At 44.4% G+C, this 20,422-nt stretch overlaps 2 protein-coding genes and 1 non-coding gene across 3 annotated transcripts; 1 reads left to right on the top strand and 2 right to left on the bottom strand.

The window, feature by feature from the left end:
- Window positions 1–453: 453 nt before the first annotated feature.
- On the bottom strand, window positions 454–4,702 carry rad50 (DNA repair protein rad50). Its single transcript, XM_065445000.1, has one exon. The coding sequence runs from the start codon at window positions 4,576–4,578 to the stop codon at window positions 661–663; it is 3,918 nt and encodes a 1,305-aa protein (XP_065301072.1). The 5' UTR covers window positions 4,579–4,702; the 3' UTR covers window positions 454–660.
- Window positions 4,703–4,803: 101 nt separating this feature from the next.
- LOC135912545 (SREBP regulating gene protein) lies at window positions 4,804–19,929 on the top strand. Its single transcript, XM_065445004.1, has 5 exons — window positions 4,804–5,053; window positions 5,266–5,422; window positions 6,068–6,219; window positions 13,741–13,854; window positions 16,576–19,929. Exons 1-5 carry the CDS (start codon window positions 4,952–4,954, stop codon window positions 16,681–16,683), a joined length of 633 nt encoding a protein of 210 aa, XP_065301076.1. The 5' UTR covers window positions 4,804–4,951; the 3' UTR covers window positions 16,684–19,929.
- Window positions 14,475–14,547, bottom strand: TRNAL-CAA (transfer RNA leucine (anticodon CAA)). Its single transcript has one exon. It is a non-coding gene; the product is annotated as a tRNA-Leu (tRNA).
- Window positions 19,930–20,422: the final 493 nt, after the last annotated feature.

Here is a 20,422-nt window from a genome sequence, read left to right on the forward strand (position 1 = left end):
TGTCCAGCTCCAATGTGGGAGAATGCAGGGAAGGAATTATGCCTGCGGAGGCCAGACGGGGCGAGTGCAGAGAGCATTAGGTTGGTGGTGACGCTCGCCTCCTGAAATCGTGGTCTCGCAGCACTTCAAATATTTCTACCTCTTCTATTAGTAAACTAATCTGAAAAATTATTGTGTTAGAACACTCCTTAGAGGGCACGTAACAATTCCGTAACAATTTCCAGCATATGACCAAAATTTGCTATATGGCCTGTTGAGGAGCCCTTTAAGTATTCAACTTTTACTAACACAGTTCTATGCTCGTTATATAAACTGGAAAGAAGTTCTAAAAATATATTATACCAAGCTTGAGATATTTTAAAACCATGAAGCAGTCTTCACTACATCCATTTGTTTCTTAGCAATGTGGACTCGTTTCGCAGCCCTTAAATTCACTCAAACATTTCCAAAACCTGAAGTACATGTAATGTTTAATGGCTAAGGCACAGCATACAATTTAACTTACAAACTAAACATGAATCCTTTCATAACACCAGCCATAACAAACAGCCTTGTTGCTCTCTTGAACACGTTCACATCCCTACATGTGTAACAGGGTCACTCATTTTTGTAAAAGTCTCGTGGAACACAACTACTTGCAGGATTTTTCAAATCCGGAGGCTACATGATGGTACTGAGTCGGCACTTATGCAGGCGTGAGCAGCCATCTTCAGACTTCTCAACCTTGTAAAAGTACTCGGCGTAACCATTGCGCTCACTCAGAAGCCGCATGAACTCTTCATCGTGGGTAATGACAATCATCTGGAAGTTTCGTTGGCTCATACGTGCCTGCACAATCTTTCCCAGTGACAATGCGAGGCCATGGATGTTACTTCGGTCCAGGTTTGTGGTCGGTTCGTCCAAAGCGAGTATGCCGCAGTTATGGCAGAAGTTCTCGGCAAGTGCGAGTCTAATTATTAGCGACGCAAGCACCTTCTGCCCTGCGCTACAGCGACCACGCATGTCCTGTTCCACCTTTCCCTTCACCATGACCACTCGGTAGTTGTAGGCACGGCGAGATGACTCGAGGCCCTTTTCGTCGGTGTCGGTCCTGATCTGTATGTAGTCAATATCTTCGCCACAGTAGGTGTCCTGCCAGAGCTCCTTGATGACTCGGTTGATGTCCTTCATCTTCTGCTCATGGTACTTCAGCACTGCATAGTTGACAGCTCGATAGTACATGTCAAGGTCCTTGCTGATGAACTCTTTTACATGCATCTCTGTCAAGGCTTTCATGTACTTCTTTCCAGCATCCTTGAAATGACCGCTGAGCTCCTTCTTAGCAGCGTCAATCTTCACTCTGAGCTCGCCTTCTCGTATCTCAGTTGCTCTCTTGTCCCTCTTGAGCTTCTCAATCTTTTCTGAAATTTTGTGCTTCTCGGCATCAACGTTGCCCAGCCCGGAGCGCCTCATGTCATCCCTGATTTCTGCCATCTTGTCCACATGCTGCAGCTTCCTCTTCTGGAGCTCCTTCAGATGCAAATTGTCATTTAGCTCACGCTCTCTCAGTTCCTGGCGTGACAGACCTTGCTCTAGGCGTCTCACGAGAGCAGCCTTTTTTTCTTTCTCAGTTTCTAGTTTCTGGCCAAGTTCCTTCAGTGCCTCAAGCTTCTTCCTCACATCTAGCAGCCTCTGGGGGTTCCCGCTGGCACTGTACTCTTGGATCTTGTCGAAGTGCTTCCGAAGGTCCTCCATTTCTAGTGCACGCTGGCTGACCTCTGACCGCAGTCTGTCCAGCAGGTTCTCCGTCTCACCCACTGCGCTGCTTTTGACCGTTTGTGCCCTGTCCAGTCGGCATTGGTGCTCTTGCAGCTCTCTTCTGAGTTCTTCCAAAGAACTCTTCAGTGTCACACTTTCTGACTCCAGTTTAGTCTTTTGTTCATGCAAAATCGACTCCTCCTTCATCTTTGACTCAAGTCTCAACTTAGCACTCTGAGCATCCTTGAGAGACATGTCCAGGCTGTGGAACTGCTCCAGCTTGGAACGGCAGGCATGCAGGTTCTTATCCCATGCCTTGGCTTGGTTTGTGAGGTCCTGTATTTCGGAGAGAATGCTTTCTGTAGACTTCATGGAGCCCAGCTGTTGCATTCTGGGCGACTTGGATGCCAGGCTGCGTCGGAGCGAGTCTATGTCAAGTTCCAGGCGATCAATGCGCTCGGCTTCACTTGCCATGGAATTGGCCAGAGCCAAGTCAAACTGGCGACTATCCAGAATCTCTTCCTCCTTGCCTAGCTGAGTTTCCAGGGATGCACGCTCTGCTTTTAGTTTCTCAATCTTCTGCTTCAGCTTCGGAATTTCATAAGTCCTCAACTGTGCCATCTTTGTTTCGTCACCTTTCAGCCGTTGCATAGCATTGAAGAGGTTTTCTTTCTCAGAGATCTCGTCAGATTTTTTTTTTGCCTCGAGGGGAATCGTGTTGATGCTCCTCTCCAAGTCAGCAACAAGCTTCGCAGCCAATCCTAAGTCATTAATATCTCGTTTACAAAGAGGGCAGCATGATTTTGCCTTCAGGGACCTAACATATCTCGTGTACATGGCAAGGCTACCACTCAATGACCCCGTCTCTTCACGTGCCTTTTCAATGAACTGACTCAGGTCGCTGATGCTTTCATCTAAGTTTTCGGAACCACAAACTGCAACAATCTTTTTCCGGCTTTTTTCAAACTCGCCTTCTTTGTTTCTCAAGTCCTCAGCCAGCATCTTAAGCTGTGCTTCCAAAGAGCTCTGTTTAGCATGAAGCTTGCTTACTGTACTCCGGAGGCAGCTGACATCGCTTTCGACTTGTGCAGCCTTTTCTCTCACACATTTTCCATAGTCTGATGTGGGCATGCTGCCGAGAAGCTCTACAAACTTCGCCTCGTTCTCTGTCATAAGTGATTTAAGGTCAGCAGACTTCTCTTCAATGTCGTGTCTGATCCTCTCAAGCTCTGCTTGTTCTTTACTGAAACGTTGGGCATTCAGGAGGTCTGCATTGAGTTTGTCCAGCTTTACTGCAATTTCATCTTTTAACACTTGGCTGCTGTCAATCTTCTCTCTAAGGCCTTCGCGTGTGTCCTCCCCTTCAAGAGCCCTGATCTCCTGTCTGAACCTCTCGATTTCGCTGTTGAGTTCTCTTACCTGTGAGCTGTAGGTCTTGGCATCAAGAAGTTCCTTACGAATCCTCATAATCTCTTTAGTGTTCTCATCAATGCTCTTTCGCGCAGATTCCAACTTCTGCTCACATTTTGACTTCTGCTCTCGCACAGAATCTATACTTCCCTGCAGGGCCTTTTCCCGTTCCTCCCTTTCCTGCTTTGAGTCCTCAAAGCGCCTTTGGGCTTCTTTTTTTTTCCTGTCAAGTCCAGCCAGGACAGCCACAACTTTGTCTTTGAGAGAGTCACTCGACATGACGTCAACATTTAGACATTGGCTCTTGTTCAATCGCTCCAACTTTGCTTCTACTTTCTGCGATGTCTCTTGCACAGCTTGTTGTTCGCTCTGCAGATGACCCAATATGGGCAGCAGTTTTTTGTGTTCATCGCTATTCTTACTCATTAGTGAAGACACCTCTTGCAAGGCAGTCTTTTCCTTCTCAAGAGACGCTTTGTCCTCCAGCATCTGTACTTCAAAGTTTTCAATTTCCTGTTTCAACTGCTCTTCGGAACCAGTGAAAACGTCTTTCAGGTTTACCGTGATGCGCTTTATCTCATTTTCTGTGTACTGAAGCTGCTCCTTTTCAGCGGAGAGCTTTTGTTGAAGGCTTCGTTCTTTGTCCAGCTTGTCTTCAAGTGCCTTCCAAGCAGCGCTCAGCGGTTCCAGGCTCTCCTGAATATCGCGTATCGTGCTGGCACAGTCTTCAAGGCGCTGCTCGCACTTGGTGACCTCTTCCTCGTATTCGTCGGCCTTTTCCTTGTTCGCTCGCAGATACTTGATGGTTTCCTTCATCATCTTCATACCGTTTGTGTACTCAATTTTCTGCTTGCGGATTTGCTCCAGGGCCTTTATGTACTGGGTGGCCGCGAATATGTTGTCAAACTTGGTCTTAAGCGCCAGTCCTTCCGAGAGCGGCCAGTTGGAATCCGTCTGGTGACAGAAGATGACGTTCTCCAATATGGCACGCGGGACACCCAACAGTTCGATTACGGTGGCACCAACGTCAAAGCACCTCGGCGTGGCAGTGGTTCTTGTGCCGTCTTTGGCGTACTGCACAAGAGCAGTGTCGACGGTCTTGAACGCAGTATTCGTCTTGTTTTGACGCAAAAGGAAACTTCGCGTCAACACATTGGCGCAGCCCGTGACGTCAATAAACTTTAGTTTAATCTGTGCGTTCACTTCAGTCTCACGGTTGAGCTTGGGGTCGTGGATGAACACTTTCCCTTGACCCGGCGGCAGGTCCCCCGTGGTCGCGTTGCGCAGACATTCAATGATGGTCGTTTTGCCCGTGCCATTGCTACCCAAAATCAGCGTCAGCGGGGAAAAAAACGTCATAACTTGTCGGTCAGCTTCTTGCGGACCAAAGCTCCTGATGCCTTGAATCTGTAGCTTTTCAAGCATCGACATTTCGAGGCAGTAGTCAACTTCGTAAAAACAAAACTAATCGCCGCCTAGCAGGCGAGAACCGGCGCACGTTCCCGCGCAAGGAGAACCGCCCGCAGAGCCTGCTTGTTCCCGACTAGCTGCGACACGCTCCTGGCTATAGCCAGTCGAGCCGTCGAGCCACGAGGGTGGCTACTCGTCACGTTTGAGCCAGGTCGAAGATACATGAAAGCCATCTCCAGCCATCTGTTTCTAAACACGAAGGCAACGGAGGGCCGTTGAGGCGTGCGGTCGCATCTATGGGGACGCTACCCGTCTGATAGCGATGTTCGGCCGTTGCGGGCAGCGAACAGCTGCGTTAAAAATTATGTTGTGGCCAACGTCACCGAAGGCGTAAATGGTGACCAAAGTCATTGTAAGGTTCTTGAAGAAGAGGATTGTGCTTGCTGTCATCTTCTGTGTGTCGCTTCTGTATTGCTTATCGTCGCTCTTAACAGAGGTGGGTCGCGGTCTGCTACCTTCTCGTGTTTACGGCCGCTGGCATAACACCGCGCCTTGCTACTCGTCTGACTAGGAGAAAACTTTGAAAAAAGGTTTACCGACAGCGAGTATGCGCGTGACATATATCTACCGGTTTGTTTACACAGGGATCGTATGAGACAGTTGTGAGGCCTACACCAGTGCCACTTATTTCCTCGTGTTTGGTTTCAGGACTCGCTCGGTGTCGAAACGAACGAAACACTTGGAAAGATTTCTCTGCCACCGAGCTCCTTCAAATGGCATCTTGATAAAGAAAAGAGCAACTCGAGTGCCCCCGTTACTTGCAGAAATTCTGTACAAGGAAAAGTCCTCGTAGCAGATGACCGAGGTAAGTGGAGCTCGTCGGTCACGATTCGATTTGGGGACGGTGCTTTTGGAGAGCGAAAGGTTAATTTTTTCCAAGTTTTCCGTAATGGTCTCACGAATCAACTGCTTATCAAGCGGCAATGGACGCCTTCACTGCTGAGGGGCGATTCCTAACGATAATTGACTAATGTAAACAAGCAGCTTGTACTTGAATCTGCGTCGTGTGTTCTAGTGCATGCTTGCGTGCACGGTTATCGTCATTTGCACATCGCATATTACCGAAAGGCAAGAAGCACAACACAAAATCTGCTTACACGGTGCCGGAGCGAGTAACTTGTGCGGCAAAAAAGTGTTATAGGCGTTAATTCAGTTACAATGCGACGCGAGGCGTATGCCGTTTTTGTGATTGCTCGTGGCAACTTGAACGTAAATGCGCTGAATAGTTTCTTGTGCCTCAAGCATGCTGGAATTCACGTTGAGCTAACTTTTTTTTTCAGCACTCTTACTTTGTACACATTTTAGTGCATGCCTTTTGTAGAATGGTCATTTTGGATGCGGTATTTAACCTAAAGAAAAAATGTGCAGAGCCTGTCTGCCACAGGCCTACCTTACACACATTTAGCCAAAAATTAATACTGATTTTTTAAAAATGGTGTTGACATTGTAGGTTACGTCTGCCAAAGGTCAGAGGTTGCATCAAATGGCTGTTGCATTGCTGAAGCTGCCAGCACACGACGTTACTGCTGCGATACATGCCAATCCAATGGTTGCTGCAGCATCTACGAGTACTGCATCTCTTGCTGCATGCATCCACAAAAGGTGCCAAGAACCATTGTTTGCTGTTTGTGCGTGATGCTCTCATTCACCTCTTTATGATAACGCCTCAAGTACCCATTCTGTCATGATTGTCACTTGTCTCTCTCAAAAGTTTTGTTAGAGATACACTGAAGGGAAATATTAAGTATAGCCAATATAATGTAGTGCGGTCCTATAATTTCTAAGCATTCTGCGTTAAGAGATGGCTTAGCAACAGAGAAAGCAGGGGAGGTATTCTGTAGCAGTCCACCTAGTGGGCTGTCGATTTCAGCTGCTGCTGATTGGCTGGAGCTGCTCGGCTCCTCCTCGTACAGCTGCATACAATCAGCAGTACTCCCCCAGGTGTTCATGGCAGCACATCCCTTTGCATGGGGCAGATTCCCTGCACTGTAGCAGTAATCTTGCAAGTCACACAGTGCCAGCCACTATTGTCTTCAGTGATTCAAAAGAACATACGAGAGGGTGCCACACACTTGCGAATAGCGCTAACAGAGTCCTTCTTTAGAAAAATGATATATTATCCATGCTGCATTCAAATGTTCAAGTGCACTACAATTATTTTCTTGGTTTCAGTCGGTGCTCAGTGTAAGGACACATCGCGAGATTGTTTCATGACTGCATTTCAGTAGGGGCAGAATCAGAATGCAAAAATGATTTTTTTTTAAAGTTATTTAGGTGCAAGTTGAAGAACCTCGGGTTGTTGAAATGTATCCAGAGCCTATTTTCATGTCCGTAGTAGCCCGTGTGTTGCTTTAGGATGGTAAAACAGGGTGTCTACCATTAGGAAAAACTTGGCATTTTCAGCAAATTTTGACAGTTCTGGAAAATTTGTGGGAAAAACTGTGAATTTTCACTGTGGCTGCTTTAAAACGGGAAAATTGGTACGTACAGTGGCTATGGTGAGCTAGTGGTATGCCAAAAGGAAGCAAGGTTTTCAGATGAACCGGTACAATCTGCGAATAATGGTCAGGTAACTTGAATATCATTAAACATTATACAGGTGATGAAGAGAAAACCGAGGGTGCATATCCGGCCTTATTTGCAACTTACTGGTGGTTCTTTTTTTGAAAATTATGGGCTGGCATAGTAACTTTGCAAGCTATAAATCACTACTACTTGTGCTTGAACCTTCAGGGTCAGACTGCTGGGGAATCATCATAAATATGGTCAGGAAAAACCTGGAAGAATCAGGAAATTCGAAAGCTCCAATCTCGTAGGCACCCTGTTAAATTCTTTAATATGATCTGATTTGCTTTGTTAATATTAATTATAAATAGGGCATAGTAAGATGTCACAGGAGCCGATTCTATTGTTGCGCAGTGGTAGTGTCAATCCTCTTCCATATTTGTAATTCTCTTAATTATGAAAAGCTCTGTTCTATTCTCCAAATGTAACACATTAGACATATTATGAAATGATCCATGTGTTTAGCTTGACTTAGTAGTTGTCTTCCACTTTCCTTTGACCCACTTAATCCCGCATGGGCATGTGCGTAAGAAGGCGTTTGGTGTGTTGTGGCACCACAGACCCGAGCACATGGGAGTTGGGCCCTCCCGCATGTAGCCGTGCGTGGCATAGCCATGTCCTGGGAAAAGGGGATCCTGGGGGTTTACCCAAAGACGGGTGCTTGGACCTATAAGACCCGCTGGCAGAGGCAACACATCTCTTTGGCCTCTGCTTCACTGAGATGGCACCTCTGGACTTACCCACCCAGAAAAAATCTGCAGGTGCCTTTTCCTATCCCCTTCTTCAATCTTTTTGCTTTCTCTCCCACTTTTCCATCTTTCCTGTCTTCTATATCCAATTTTCCGGACAGCAAGGGTTAACCATGTGTAATATATCCAGACTTGGGCATATGCATTAGGTTATCATAGCTATGTACAGCTGACGTCTGCATTTCCTTTGGGTCTCGCAGCGTCTGCTTGTTGGGCTCCATGGTGACTGGCTGGCATAGCTGCCAAAATTAAATAAATTTTTATGGCTAAAATGCGTTTCCCCCCACTTGCTGATTGCCTCGTCCTAAAAGAGGGCACACCGATGAAACCTGGAGACTTTTTGTTCAGCAGAAAGGAACCTTCCCTCTCTTTCATGTTGTGCACTGTCCGAATCCTGAAGCAGAGCGTGAGAACACTATCTCCTTTCATTGTTGCAAAATGCCTTACTGATAAAATAGGACCTGAATACAAAGTTACTAAGAAGGTGAGTGGCAACCTTCTACTTGAGGTCTGCAACATCCAACAACATGGAAAATGTCGAGCTTTGTGGCATTTGGTTATGTCCCAATCACGGTGACTCGACACAGCTCCATGAATACAGTCTGTGGAGTCGTATCAGATGATGATCTTCTAAATTTGACTGAAGAAGAGCTTCTCGAGGGATGAAAGGACCAGAGCGTTATCAAAGTTCAAAGAATAAAGGTCAAACATGAGAACAAAGAAATTCCTACCAAATACCTCATTTTGACCTTTGCATCGAGTACACTGCCAGATTTCCTCAAAACAAGCTACACAAAGACACGGATCTGAGCTTACATCCTGAGCCCGCGTAGATGTTTCATGTTTCAGAGATTCGGCCATGCCTCACAAAGCTGCCGAGGCCGACTGACCTGTGCAAAATATCGTGAGTACGAACACAACACCACAAATCTGTAGTGCCATGCTCCACTGTCTGAACTGCGATGATGGACATGCAGCCTACTCTCGTTTGTGTGCCACGTGACAAAAAGAAAAAGATGTCCTTGCACTGAAGGTAAACGAGAACACCTCGTTTCAGGAAGCACGAAAAGGGATTTCATTCCTTCATACCAAAGGGTATGCCGATGCAGCACGTAAGGGCGCAAAGCCGCAGCAGACTCGGGCATCGGCTACACAGTGCGTGGCCGTGTTACCAGCCCCCTTGATGAATGCAGCCAGGGCTGCTTCGCCATCTCTGAAGGAGGGGCCATCAACCTCTGGGTTGGTGGTCTCTAAGGCTCTGCTTTTCGAGGCTAAGCCTTCTCCGCTCGAGTGAGCAGAAGTCCAGCAGCTCCCAGGAGTCGATGGACACAGCTTTAAGCCATCCAGCACACCCAGTGCGTCAGGAGCAGTGCGATTCTCGCGACCGCTCCAAGAAAGACAAAATCCGCATTACAAGGCCTGGAAAGTCTCTGTAAGCCAACATGAGTCTTCTTTGACCTTGCAGCTGCAGTGCAGAATGTTTTTACAGCACGTGCCTCTCAGCCCTTAACTTCAAGGACCTTTGGAGGCACTAGTGCTATTGCATACGTTTTATTATGTACTTGCCATGGTTGCTCAGTGGCTATGGTGTTGGGCTGCTGAGCACGAGGTAGCTAGATCGAACCCCTGGCATCAGCAGCAGCAGCCTATTTTATGTCCACTGCAGGACGAAGGCCTCTCTCTTCCTGCGATCCCCAATTACCCCTGTCCTGTGTCAACCGATTCCAACAAGCACCTGCGAATTTCTTTATTTCGTTGCACCACCTAGTCTTGTGCCGTCCTCTACTGCGCTTCCCTTCTCTTGGTACCCATTCTGTCACCCTAATGGTCCAACTGTTATCTAATCTGCACATTACATGACCTGCCCAGTACCATTTCTTTCTCCTAATGTCAATCAGAATATCGTCTATACCCGTTTGCTCTCTGATCCAAACCACTCTCTTTCTGTCTCTTAAAGTTATGCTTAATAATAATATTTGGGGTTTTACGTGCCAAAACCACTTTCTGATTATGAGGCACGCCGTAGTGGAGGACTCCGGAAATTTTGACCACCTGGGGTTCTTTAACGTGCACCTAAATCTAAGTACACGGGTGTTTTCGCATTTCGCCCCCATCGAAATGCGGCCGCCGTGGCCGGGATTCGATCCCGTGACCTCGTGCTCAGCAGCCCAACACCATAGCCACTGAGCAACCACGGCAGGTAAAGTTATGCTTAGCATTTTTCGTTCCATCGCTTTTTGCATGGTCCTTAATTTGTTCTCAAGCTTCTTTGTCAGTCTCCAAGTCTCTGCCCCATATGTCAGCAAAGGTAGAATGCACTGATTGTAGACCTTCCTTTTCAATGATAACGATAAGCTTTCAGTGAAGAGCTGACAATGTCTGCCATATGCGATCCAACCCATTTTTATTCTTCTATGAATTTTTTTTCTCATGATCAGGGTTCCCTGTGATTGACCTAGGTAGACGTAATCCTTCACAGACTCTAGAGGCTGACTGGCGATCCTGAATACTTGTTCCCTTGCCTGGCTATTCATCATTACCTTTGTCTTCTGCATATTAATCTTCAACCCCACTCTTGCACTGTGTCTGTTAAGGTCCTCAATCATTTGTTGTAGTTCATCTGCAGTATTGCTGAATAGAACAATGTCATCGGCAAACCAAAGGTTGCTGAGATATTTGCCGTCGATCCTTATTCCTAAAGTTTCCTATTTCAATAGCTTGAATACTTCTTCCAAGCACACAGTGAATAACATTGGAGAGATTGTGTCCCCTGGTCTGACCCCTTTCTTTATAGTCACCTTCCTGCTTTTCTTATGTAGAATTAAGGTAGCTGTGGAAACTAGATATTTTCCAGGGTATTTATGTATGCGGTCTGTACTCCTTGATTATGCAATGCCTCTGTGACTGCTGGTATCTCTACTAAATCAAATGCTTTTCCGTAATCTATGAAAGCCATATAGAGAGGCTTGTTGTACTCTGCGGATTTCTCGATAACCTGATCAATGACATGGATGTGGTCCATTGTAGAGTATCCCTTCCTGAAGCCAGCCTGTTCCCTTGGTTGACTTAAGTCCAGTGTTGCCCTTATTTCATTGGAGATTATTTTGGTAAATATTTTATATAATACTGCGAGTAAGCTAATGGGCCTATAATTTTTCAGTTCTTTAACTTCTCCCTTTTTGTGGGTTAGTATAATGTTTGCATTCTTCGAGTTTTCTGGGACCCTTGCAGTTGATAGACACTTTGTATATAGAGCCAACAGTTTTTTTAGCATTATGTCTCCTCCATCTTTGATTAAATCAACTCCTGTCGCTTTTCCTCGTTTCATATCTTGCAAGGCCCTTCTGACCTCATCTCTAGTTATAGGAGTTTCTGTATCCTGTTCATTATTGTTTCGAATGGAGTACTCCGAGTCAGTATAGAATTCTTCCACTGCTTTTATTATACCTTCGAAATTGCTGATATTACCCTGTAAAACCCTGTTTCCTTTCTTTTTTTTTTTCATTTTACGTCATGCCACTCTTTGGCCATGTCTGGCCCTTAATCAACAAAAATAGCACATTATTGGCCCTTCTAGTACTGATGAGAATCCGGAAAATTGACAAAGAATCCTGGATATTCTCCACAGCGGACATCACTTTTTTTTTTTTTTAGGTAATGGGGTTAGCAACAGAAAAACTACCATCCACAGGTTTTCTTTGCTTCATCACGTGTGTGTATTACAATGAGTAGTAAATTATTTGTAGCATGGTCTAGTGAAACGAAAGTTGCATGACTTCTGTATATCAGCTGAATACATTTAAAGGGACCAACAGGCAGGACTTTTCATCCGCTCGCAAAGGCTAATGTCAAGGGACCAATTTTCACCAAACTTGGAGTTCAATGGGTTATAATAATTCAGAATGAATGAAGCAAATAGAAACTCAGCATGGCAAGTACTAATTGCAAGTGCTGAGCTGGCATGTATTCATCTGCCTACTGAGTTTAAACATTTATTTCAGTTAACCTGCTCATTTTAGTGGGCACTGATAAACTGAATGCTAAGGACATGGACATCACTCAAGCCTTATCTGTCAGATCTGCATGCCCCACGATAATTATTCACTAAACACTTGTGAAACCAGTGTTCATTTGAAACTGCCCAAGGAGGAGCAGTCTGATAACATGATCTGTGGCTTCCCTACCATATATAAGCCCATTTTTCAAAGTACTGGTTGTCTTTGTTAAACATTCTGTGATCGGGATGCTTCGTAAACGTGCAAATGACTCCAATTGAGCCATCAGTGACAAGAATAGGATTGAGAACTTTTAAATGAATTCGTAAGAGAAAAATGATTTCACCTGTGTTAGTAGGGCATTCTTCTACAATACCAAAAAACGGCACTCTTGGTACGAGAAGAGGCCTGTTAGGCCAAAAAAGGCACAAAAAGTAAAGACAGGTGGCGATGCAACCTTGAAGGTGCCGCACCGTCTTGCTGTGACGTCGTGGATTTCGATGGCGTCTGCTCGGGCCTCATTCATTGTTTATCATCAAAGATGAACTACGTTGTGTTCTAAAGTGCCAAAAGTTGAAGAGGACAAGTTTTGAGAGCTTTTACCGAGTCAACACAGTGGAAATAAAAAAAAAACATACTTTGAATTCAGTGACTTCACACGACATGCCAGCGCTGAGGTTTCAGTGCAAATATTTAGAGAAGACGGTACTTTGGCCTTAATTTTCTCTTCTAATAATCAACCTATTATACTGAAATTAACTAAAGAGGGAGTTTTCGTGAATACTTTATCAGTATAAATTGATTTCATGTTTGTCTTCAGTGCATTTAAGAAATGGTGGCCTTGTGCCATGGAGTGCGAAGATGCAGTTTCAATCAACCTGCTGCAGTTGCTCAGTGGCTGTGGCACTGTGCTGGTGAGCACAAGGTCTCAGGTTCGATTCCTGGCTGCAGCGGCTTCACTCCAATTGGGGCAGAATGCAAAAACGCTTATGTACTGCTCTTTGGTTGCACGTCGTAGAATATTGTGTGGTCAACGTCAATCTGAAGCCCTCAACTACGGCATTCCTCATAGCCCCCCATGCAGTTCCAGTGTGCTCACAGTGGAACCCCACATTTAAGATTTCTGGTTAGTTCCGATCCCTCGCCTTGACAGCCACATTTCTTGTGCGTCATAAGCAGCCCACTCTAATCTGAAATATTTCAGAGCCCTCCAGTGGTGGCATCCACTGCAGATTGCAGTCCATGTTTAGGGCTTACATCCCTTCTCAAAATAAACACAGTGCACTGCTTGTCATAATTTTTCATGCTTGAGCTACAATTGTCTGCTGCACACTTGAGTGTATGAGTGATGATATATGGAGGGCTCTAAATTAATTTTCACGGTGTTGTGTAGTGTAAGTGTGCAGGGCATTGGCTTATTCCAATCCCGTTAGAATGTGGCTGCCACGGCCAGGATTCAGACCTGCGACTTTGCACTCTGAAGCACAATTCCAATGCCAGTGCCTTGCCTGGCATTCATGCTTGGCCTCTGTCTAGCCATAATGACTCAGGGCCCAGATGGTAATTACTGTATCTTGTTTGTAGAAATGAAACAGTAAATAATTCTGGCAGTTTTCCCACAATTTCTTTTCCCTCTCAGTGTGCTGGGAAGTAACCCATAGAAATTATGTCATTAGTTGTTTGACAGTGCATGTATAGTGTCTGTTGCCCTACTTTGTGTTGTTATGCTGGTTCCTTTTCTTTTTTTCTCTCTCTCTTTATTCTTGGCTCAAAGTGGTTGTTGGTTGAATGCTTCATTTTGCAACCGCATGCAGATCACAATACTGCAGAAGATCCTAGGGAAGGCATCGGACACCTTCAAAATGTTGGTGGCATCCATCACCGACCATTTTGAGCTTTGCCTCACAAAGTGCAGGACATCATCCGATGTACGTATGGCTCTCCCTTTTTCTGTGGGTTGAGCTGCTGTGGACAGTTTAAAGCCCTACCTGTTCACTTCGTCTTAAATACTTCCCGTGACACTGATGTCAATTGCCATACCTTTCTCCTTTATTTTTACGTGCATGTGTGTGTAATGAAAGAAATATCTTTAATTACCGTATGTTAGAGATGATAAAACTTTTGCCCTTAGTACAAGTGTGTGTGTGTGTATGTGTGTGTGTGTGTGCGCGTGTGTGTGCGTGTGTTTTACCGTACAGAATCTTTTAAGATCATCTGTGACAGACAGCGTAATTTTAGTCCTTGAGCTAGATTACTCGAAGCAGTGTGCACTACTCACACTAGAAATCAGAATGCATAATCAGCAAATTAACATAAGTTCACTAATTAACTTCTTGCTAAAGTACTTTACAGCACATTTTGCTATCTACAAATTGTAGCCGGTGTGCTTGCAAGGCACATCCATGTAGAACTAACTCTAAGGATCTCTTATTACAAGAAGCCAACAAACACTGACACCAAGGACAACATAGGGGAAATTACTTGTGCTTAATAAATGAAATAAAGAAACAATAAATTAATGGAAATGAAAGTGGATGAAAAAACAACTTGCCGCAGGTGGGGAACGATCCCACAACCTTCGCATTTTGCATGCGATGCTCTACCATTTGAGCTACCGCGGCACCCCCCCCCCCTTTTTTTTTTTAAGATATAACCGGTTGCCTTCACCCAAAAAAGATCACGTTCTCATGACTCCTGCAGAAGAAAGTATGTTCAACATCTGCCGCCAAGGTCTGTGGGTGGTGGCGATGGCTAACACTCCCAGGGTTCTACTAGAAAACATGAATACCCAAGCTCAATTGGCAGAGCATCGCACGCGAAGTGCGAAGGTTGTGGGGTTGTTCCCCACCTGCAGCAAGTTGTTTTTTCATCCACTTTCATTTCCATTACTTTATCGTTTTTTTATTTAACTTATTAAGCACAAGTAATTTCCCCTATGTTGTCCTTGGTGTCAATGTTTGTTGGCTTGTCGACTAATAAAAACCGGGGCCCTCGGTTAACCCCTTTCTTCTCATTTTCTAAGGATCTCATGGGTTTTGTGATATGCGCAGTGAAACTTGCAGTAAACAGGAACTGTTGTTTCACTTACTGTTGTTTCACTTACTTTTTTTAACAAAGCACTATTTTCTGCATTGAAGCACAAAATTAGTGTAACTGGAATGTCCATGTTTTCATTGCAAACTTTCGGAATGCATATCTCAAAACTGGTGTCTTCCTGAAAATTTGTTACAAGTGAGTACACCTTGCGTGCTCACTGGATATAATTAGTAAATTGTAATATGTGTCAAAGTAGTTGATTTTTAATATAATTGGTGATTAAAATAATTGGTGATTTTTTTAAATAATTGATGAATAATTGGTGATTAGAGTAATTGGTAATTTGTGCAAGTAATGTCAGCCTCATTTAGTAATTCAGCTCAATGACTAGTATTATGCTATCCGCCAAAGGCAATTAATAAGAATTCTGTGCCTAAAAAAACACCCGATATATAAGCTGCACCCCCAATTGCAAGCCTTAAAAAGGAAAGAATAACAACTGGATGCATAACTTGTGCTGACCACTGTGTGAAATATCTTTTCTGTTTTGCACAATTGCTGTCACATAGTGAAGCTAGAGAACCAATTTTCTTGTGCTTTGTTCAGTCCTCACCTATTAGCTGTTGCAGTGCCATGGTGCTTCACATCAACACAGAACACACTTATATGCAGATTTTGCTTTCAAGTTCGCATGTAGCCTGCAGCCCCACATTGTCATGAAGTTTTTAAAAATTTTCAAGCTGGTTATAGTTATGGAAATAGGTTGACTGTGGCATACATTGGGCCGCATGAAACTTGTCAACAGATGCAGCACCTGCTTAAGAAGTCAGTCCAGACGTGCATGCCATTGACATAGGCTGGAGTAATTTACCTCACTTACTGTGCAGCAGTGGCCATGTTTTCTCAGCTGCAGACTTTTAACGTATCAAGTTGTTGCATAGAAAGGCATGTGTGATCAGGAGAGCAGATGGAACAACTTGGTGTGGACACAGCTCATTATTGGTACCACGTAAATAGCACAAGAGAGCTAGCACTTATTGTCACAAGCTAGAGGTTGTTCTTGGATGAGTGTTGCCGTTGAGCGATTGGTTGAGGAGTTGGAAAGTGATCGCTCAAGTGGATAAGTGATTGGAAAATCACTGAGGCAACATTATGTTTGAAGCATGCTGTTGCTTGTGTGACCTCCCACTCGGCTTCAGTAATGTCGATCGAAATGCAGCACAACCTTGATTATATTGAAAATTGCCCTAGTCAATATATTGTGCTGTATATGCAGTAAGACAATGGTGGCGTAATTTGTCGCTTCTGTCTTTGTTCTACCACTTTATGATGATACAGGGCATATGGTGTTCTTAATGCATAGCACATTTTGAAGAGGTGCACAGTCTAACCACTCATCACCTGTAAAAAAAAAATAATAAGTAAAGAAATGAAACATAGGTACACAGAGAGTCAGATTTGTTATGGCACACATTGTATTGGATGTTCTGGTGCAGGACACTACTGAAAAAGCAAAGGTCAATGCCATTGCCCTCTGCAGTATACCTAATTGAGCTTGTGATGGTGGTGATGTTGTTATGATATACATATATATATCTATGCTTTTGTGACAGAGTGTTCATCATGAGAACTCGTATCGTGATCCCAAGGCGAAGCATTGCTACGCCGACGAGCCACCAGGTCGGCAAGTGGCAACACGAAGCCAGCTGATGAAGGAGTGACGGACTGGCTAGTGACTTTCTGCAGCCTTCCAATTTCTGACTGTGGGCAATCTGTTCAGCTTGCTAGCCAAGCTTATATGTTCTGGTCTTGTAGCACCTGGCTGGACTTCATTGCACTCTTAACGTGACAAACCTGATGGGGAAGCACAAGTGATAGTTTGGCATGGTGCTTGTGTGGAAGGTTGGTGTGCCTGGTGTGTTGGAAAGGGATGATGCAATCAACGTGTAACAGCAGTAAACAGGTTGCACTAGCAGTTATGTGCACTAGCTGGTTTGACCTCACTACCATTATTACTTGCTTGTTGTAGCTGTTTACACCGCAGTTCTTTGACCTGGCAAACTAGAGAAACGTAAGGCTTGCAGTACATTCTTCACACATTCAGTTCAGCCTTTCCTTGTCGCAATAGGAAGGTTGGTTTTAGTTCAACTGTGTGTTCCAAAACGGTTGCCTGTTGCCTTTGCAGTTTGTGTGATGCGCTCTGTGTGCACCCCTACAGGAAGGTATGAGAACTGCACTTTGAGACGTTGACCTTGAAGTAGTATTTCTGAATCGCACTGGTAATGAAAGAAGGGGCTCCTTGGCAAATACAGCGCACTAGTTTTCAAGGGGCCACGTGGTTGTTTGTAGTTGTGTCGGTTGTGTTTGCAGCAGTTGTTGAGGCCATGTTGGTGCTTGTTACTCCGATGGCACATACCTGAGACCCTTGTCCAAGTGATTGAACTGTGCAAAACAACACAAGGGCATTTTGTTGTCATCGTTGGAATGTTCACTATGCCAGTGGTACACCAGACAAACTGATTGGTTGAAGGCTCATCAAATAGCATGTTTTAGCATTCAGGTTTCACTCCATAAGCCCTCTCGTCATTAACAATGCAACGAAAACTTATGTTAGCCATTTGTCATGTACGGCTCTTATCATGATCAGCAAAGAAAAAAGATGTTAAATATCCAAATGCGCTCTGTGAAAATCCACATGGTGGACGAATTACCCACTACAGTTGGAAAGATTACAGTTTTTCTTAGCTTCAAACTTGCTCCATCTTTCAGATTTGCGCTGCATTTCTTGGTTAATTTTTCCAGGTCTGCAGTGGCTGCGAGTACTCGATTAATATGGCTTTTCACTGCCATCGGCCAATCTCCTGGTTTGCTCAGATGGTATTGTGGCAGCTCTGTAAGTTCACTGGCCCCAGTTTGATTGCCAGACCCCAGGAATAATTTTTAATAAATTTGTGAAGTTTACTTTTCTGAGGACACACGTGCACTGATGGAACACTCATTATCGTCCTCTGCTGAGGGATTATTTTAACTAGATTTCGATTGACAGGCCTGGGCTTGTCGGCCATAAAATTAGAGATGTATTTTAACACACAACATGCCGATTCTAATGGCCTAATGTACAGACGCAACATACAGTGATGGTAGTGGTGAAATTTGGGCGAATTGGTAGCTTTCACTGTCTGCATGTCGCTTGATTTCTTAGTATGTGTGTGCTGTGAACATCAGCGAAATGAACACTTTGATGAGTAAGACTCATTCACAAGACAGGTTAAGCAGAGGTTATGGCATTGGAGCTTCTAGGTACAAGTGTCCTTGCTCATGCTTTGTTGGAAGTGGCGACCAGTAGTCATCAGTGTGGCAGCGCTTGCTTCATATATGGGCCTCACATTCTTCACATCCTGACTTGCTTTTGTAGAATAGACATTCTGTGTCAGGCCTTGAATTGTAAAATGGGTGCACTTCTTGTCTTGAGTGAATTCTATGTACTATAATGGCAATTCCTTGTGGGCTTTGTGTGACTCAAGAACTGTCTTCTTTAAAGGGTAGGCCATTATGCAAAAAAGAGGTGAGGCGTGCAGACAGGACACAAGAGTAGAGAAGTGGACAACACGAACGCCGACTATCAACTGAAGGGAGCACTGAGGCAAAAAAAGAAAGAAGACACAAAACTCATCTGCGCAAGCTCAGGAATGCCACGTGTCAGTCGGGTACACGTGCCGGTCTACGTGAGAGATAACTGTTAAGGCACTTAATCTCTTCCTTATGTAAAGTCATCGAAGGCTGACTCACGCACACACTTCCACCATTATAGATATGCCATGCCTCTACCACAATATGCATGTCTTCATTCTTATGCCTGTACACAGGCATAAGAATAAGGTACAGGCATAAGAATGAAGATACGTGTCTTATGGTAGAGGCATGGCATATCTATAATGGTGGAAGTGCGTGCGTGAGTGAGCCTTCGATTACTTTACATAAGAAAGAGATTAAGTGCCTTAATAGTTATCTCTCACTTGCTCACTCAACTTGCTCGCTCACGCGACTGACACGTGGCATTCCTGAGCTTGCGCAGATGAGTTTTGTGGCTTCTTTCTTTTTTCACCTCAGTGCTCCCTTCAGTTGATAGTCGGCATTCGTGTTGTCCACTTCTCTACTCTTTGTCCTGTCTGCACGCCTCACCTCTTTTTTGCATAATGAATCCTTACCAACTAGCTCAGCTTTCTGTTGTTTTGAGGGTAGGCCACTTTTGTTGTTTTTCAGTTGTAGGAGTATTCATCAAATTGGCACAATTTGTAGGTCTTTCATTGGCCTATGTTGGTTGAATTTTGTGTACATAATGTTTATTTCATGTTGTGTAAACTCCTGTACAGCTCACTATGATAGTCATGTACTTATGTTCCAAGCTTCTGTCGAGATTCCTCCCACTGCATGCTCCTTTTTATGGTAATCTTGAACTAGAGTGGAACCTACACCATCTGCCCTTGTGCCAAAGACTCGGCAGACAACGCTCTGACCCGGAGGGAGGCTTGGTTTCCCACGTTTACACCCTTTTTTTTTTTTGGCTCATGTCTGGTGTAGTTTATGCTCCAGTGCTAGATTCTTGTAAAATAGAGTACAGCAGACAGGTGTTTATTATGTAGGCCACACACCACCCTCCTTGTAGTTTCAAAATTTCTGATAAAATTTAGTGCCTACTTGTATCCGGTGCTCTCGTAAAAACGTTTTGAAGGAAGTGAGTGATGAATTTGCTTGATGCACTATGACCTTTGTATAAGTGGACTCGAATGCCCTGTACACAATTGTAATGTGTACATTTTCTGGCATTTTATGTTGGGATTTGTATGTTTTGTATTGTGAATATTGTAGTCAGCTGCCTTTATGCCTGTATATAGCGGCCTGTCTTCGTATTTTGGAGGGAAAGGGTCTCAGTATCAATTTAAAAAATAAAGATGTTTACACTGTCATGTGTGTGTGTGTGTGTTTGCTTATTCAATTGCAGGAGCTCACAGTGAAAGGAGCTTTGGTCCAATTTAGAACTGTGAAATGCATCTACCATAAATAAAAGAAATATGTATGTATCGTTCAGTAAGCAGATGCACCCAGGGAGTGGTGACACCTGGAATTGGTGTATCAGAAGTGCTGTTTAGGAACTTGTGCTGTTCACTTCAAGGAGTAGAATTCGCAGCATTTATGGTGCGTAATCTTTTTCTGTAGTGTACCTGCAGAATTTTGTCTTCATTGCTCTACACAGCGGTGTGTTTCGGCTGCTGCATGCATTTAATGGCTGCATTCACCACGGCGCACCGATGTTTATTATCGCTGTTGATCCGCCAGCTGGAACGAAACGACTTGATAAATGGCACCTAGATACCGAAACCGAAAGTAGCTTCTTTTCGAGCACTAATATGGCTGATTGGAGTTGAAAAGCAAAGGTTGAATCGTAAAGGAAGGAAAAGA

The sequence above is a fragment of the Dermacentor albipictus genome, chromosome 2, assembly GCF_038994185.2.
Source record: "Dermacentor albipictus isolate Rhodes 1998 colony chromosome 2, USDA_Dalb.pri_finalv2, whole genome shotgun sequence".
Taxonomy (NCBI): domain Eukaryota; kingdom Metazoa; phylum Arthropoda; class Arachnida; order Ixodida; family Ixodidae; genus Dermacentor; species Dermacentor albipictus.

Excerpts from the sequence above, each read along its gene's own strand:
- rad50 (XM_065445000.1), bottom strand. The coding sequence starts at position 4,578 with ATGTCGATGCTTGAAAAGCTACAGATTCAAGGCATCAGGAGCTTTGGT.
- LOC135912545 (XM_065445004.1), top strand. The coding sequence starts at position 4,952 with ATGGTGACCAAAGTCATTGTAAGGTTCTTGAAGAAGAGGATTGTGCTT. Across the intron at positions 5,423-6,067 it reads CCTCGTAGCAGATGACCGAG|GTTACGTCTGCCAAAGGTCA; the intron begins GTAAGTGGAGCT and ends TTGACATTGTAG. Across the intron at positions 6,220-13,740 it reads GCTGCATGCATCCACAAAAG|ATCACAATACTGCAGAAGAT; the intron begins GTGCCAAGAACC and ends AACCGCATGCAG.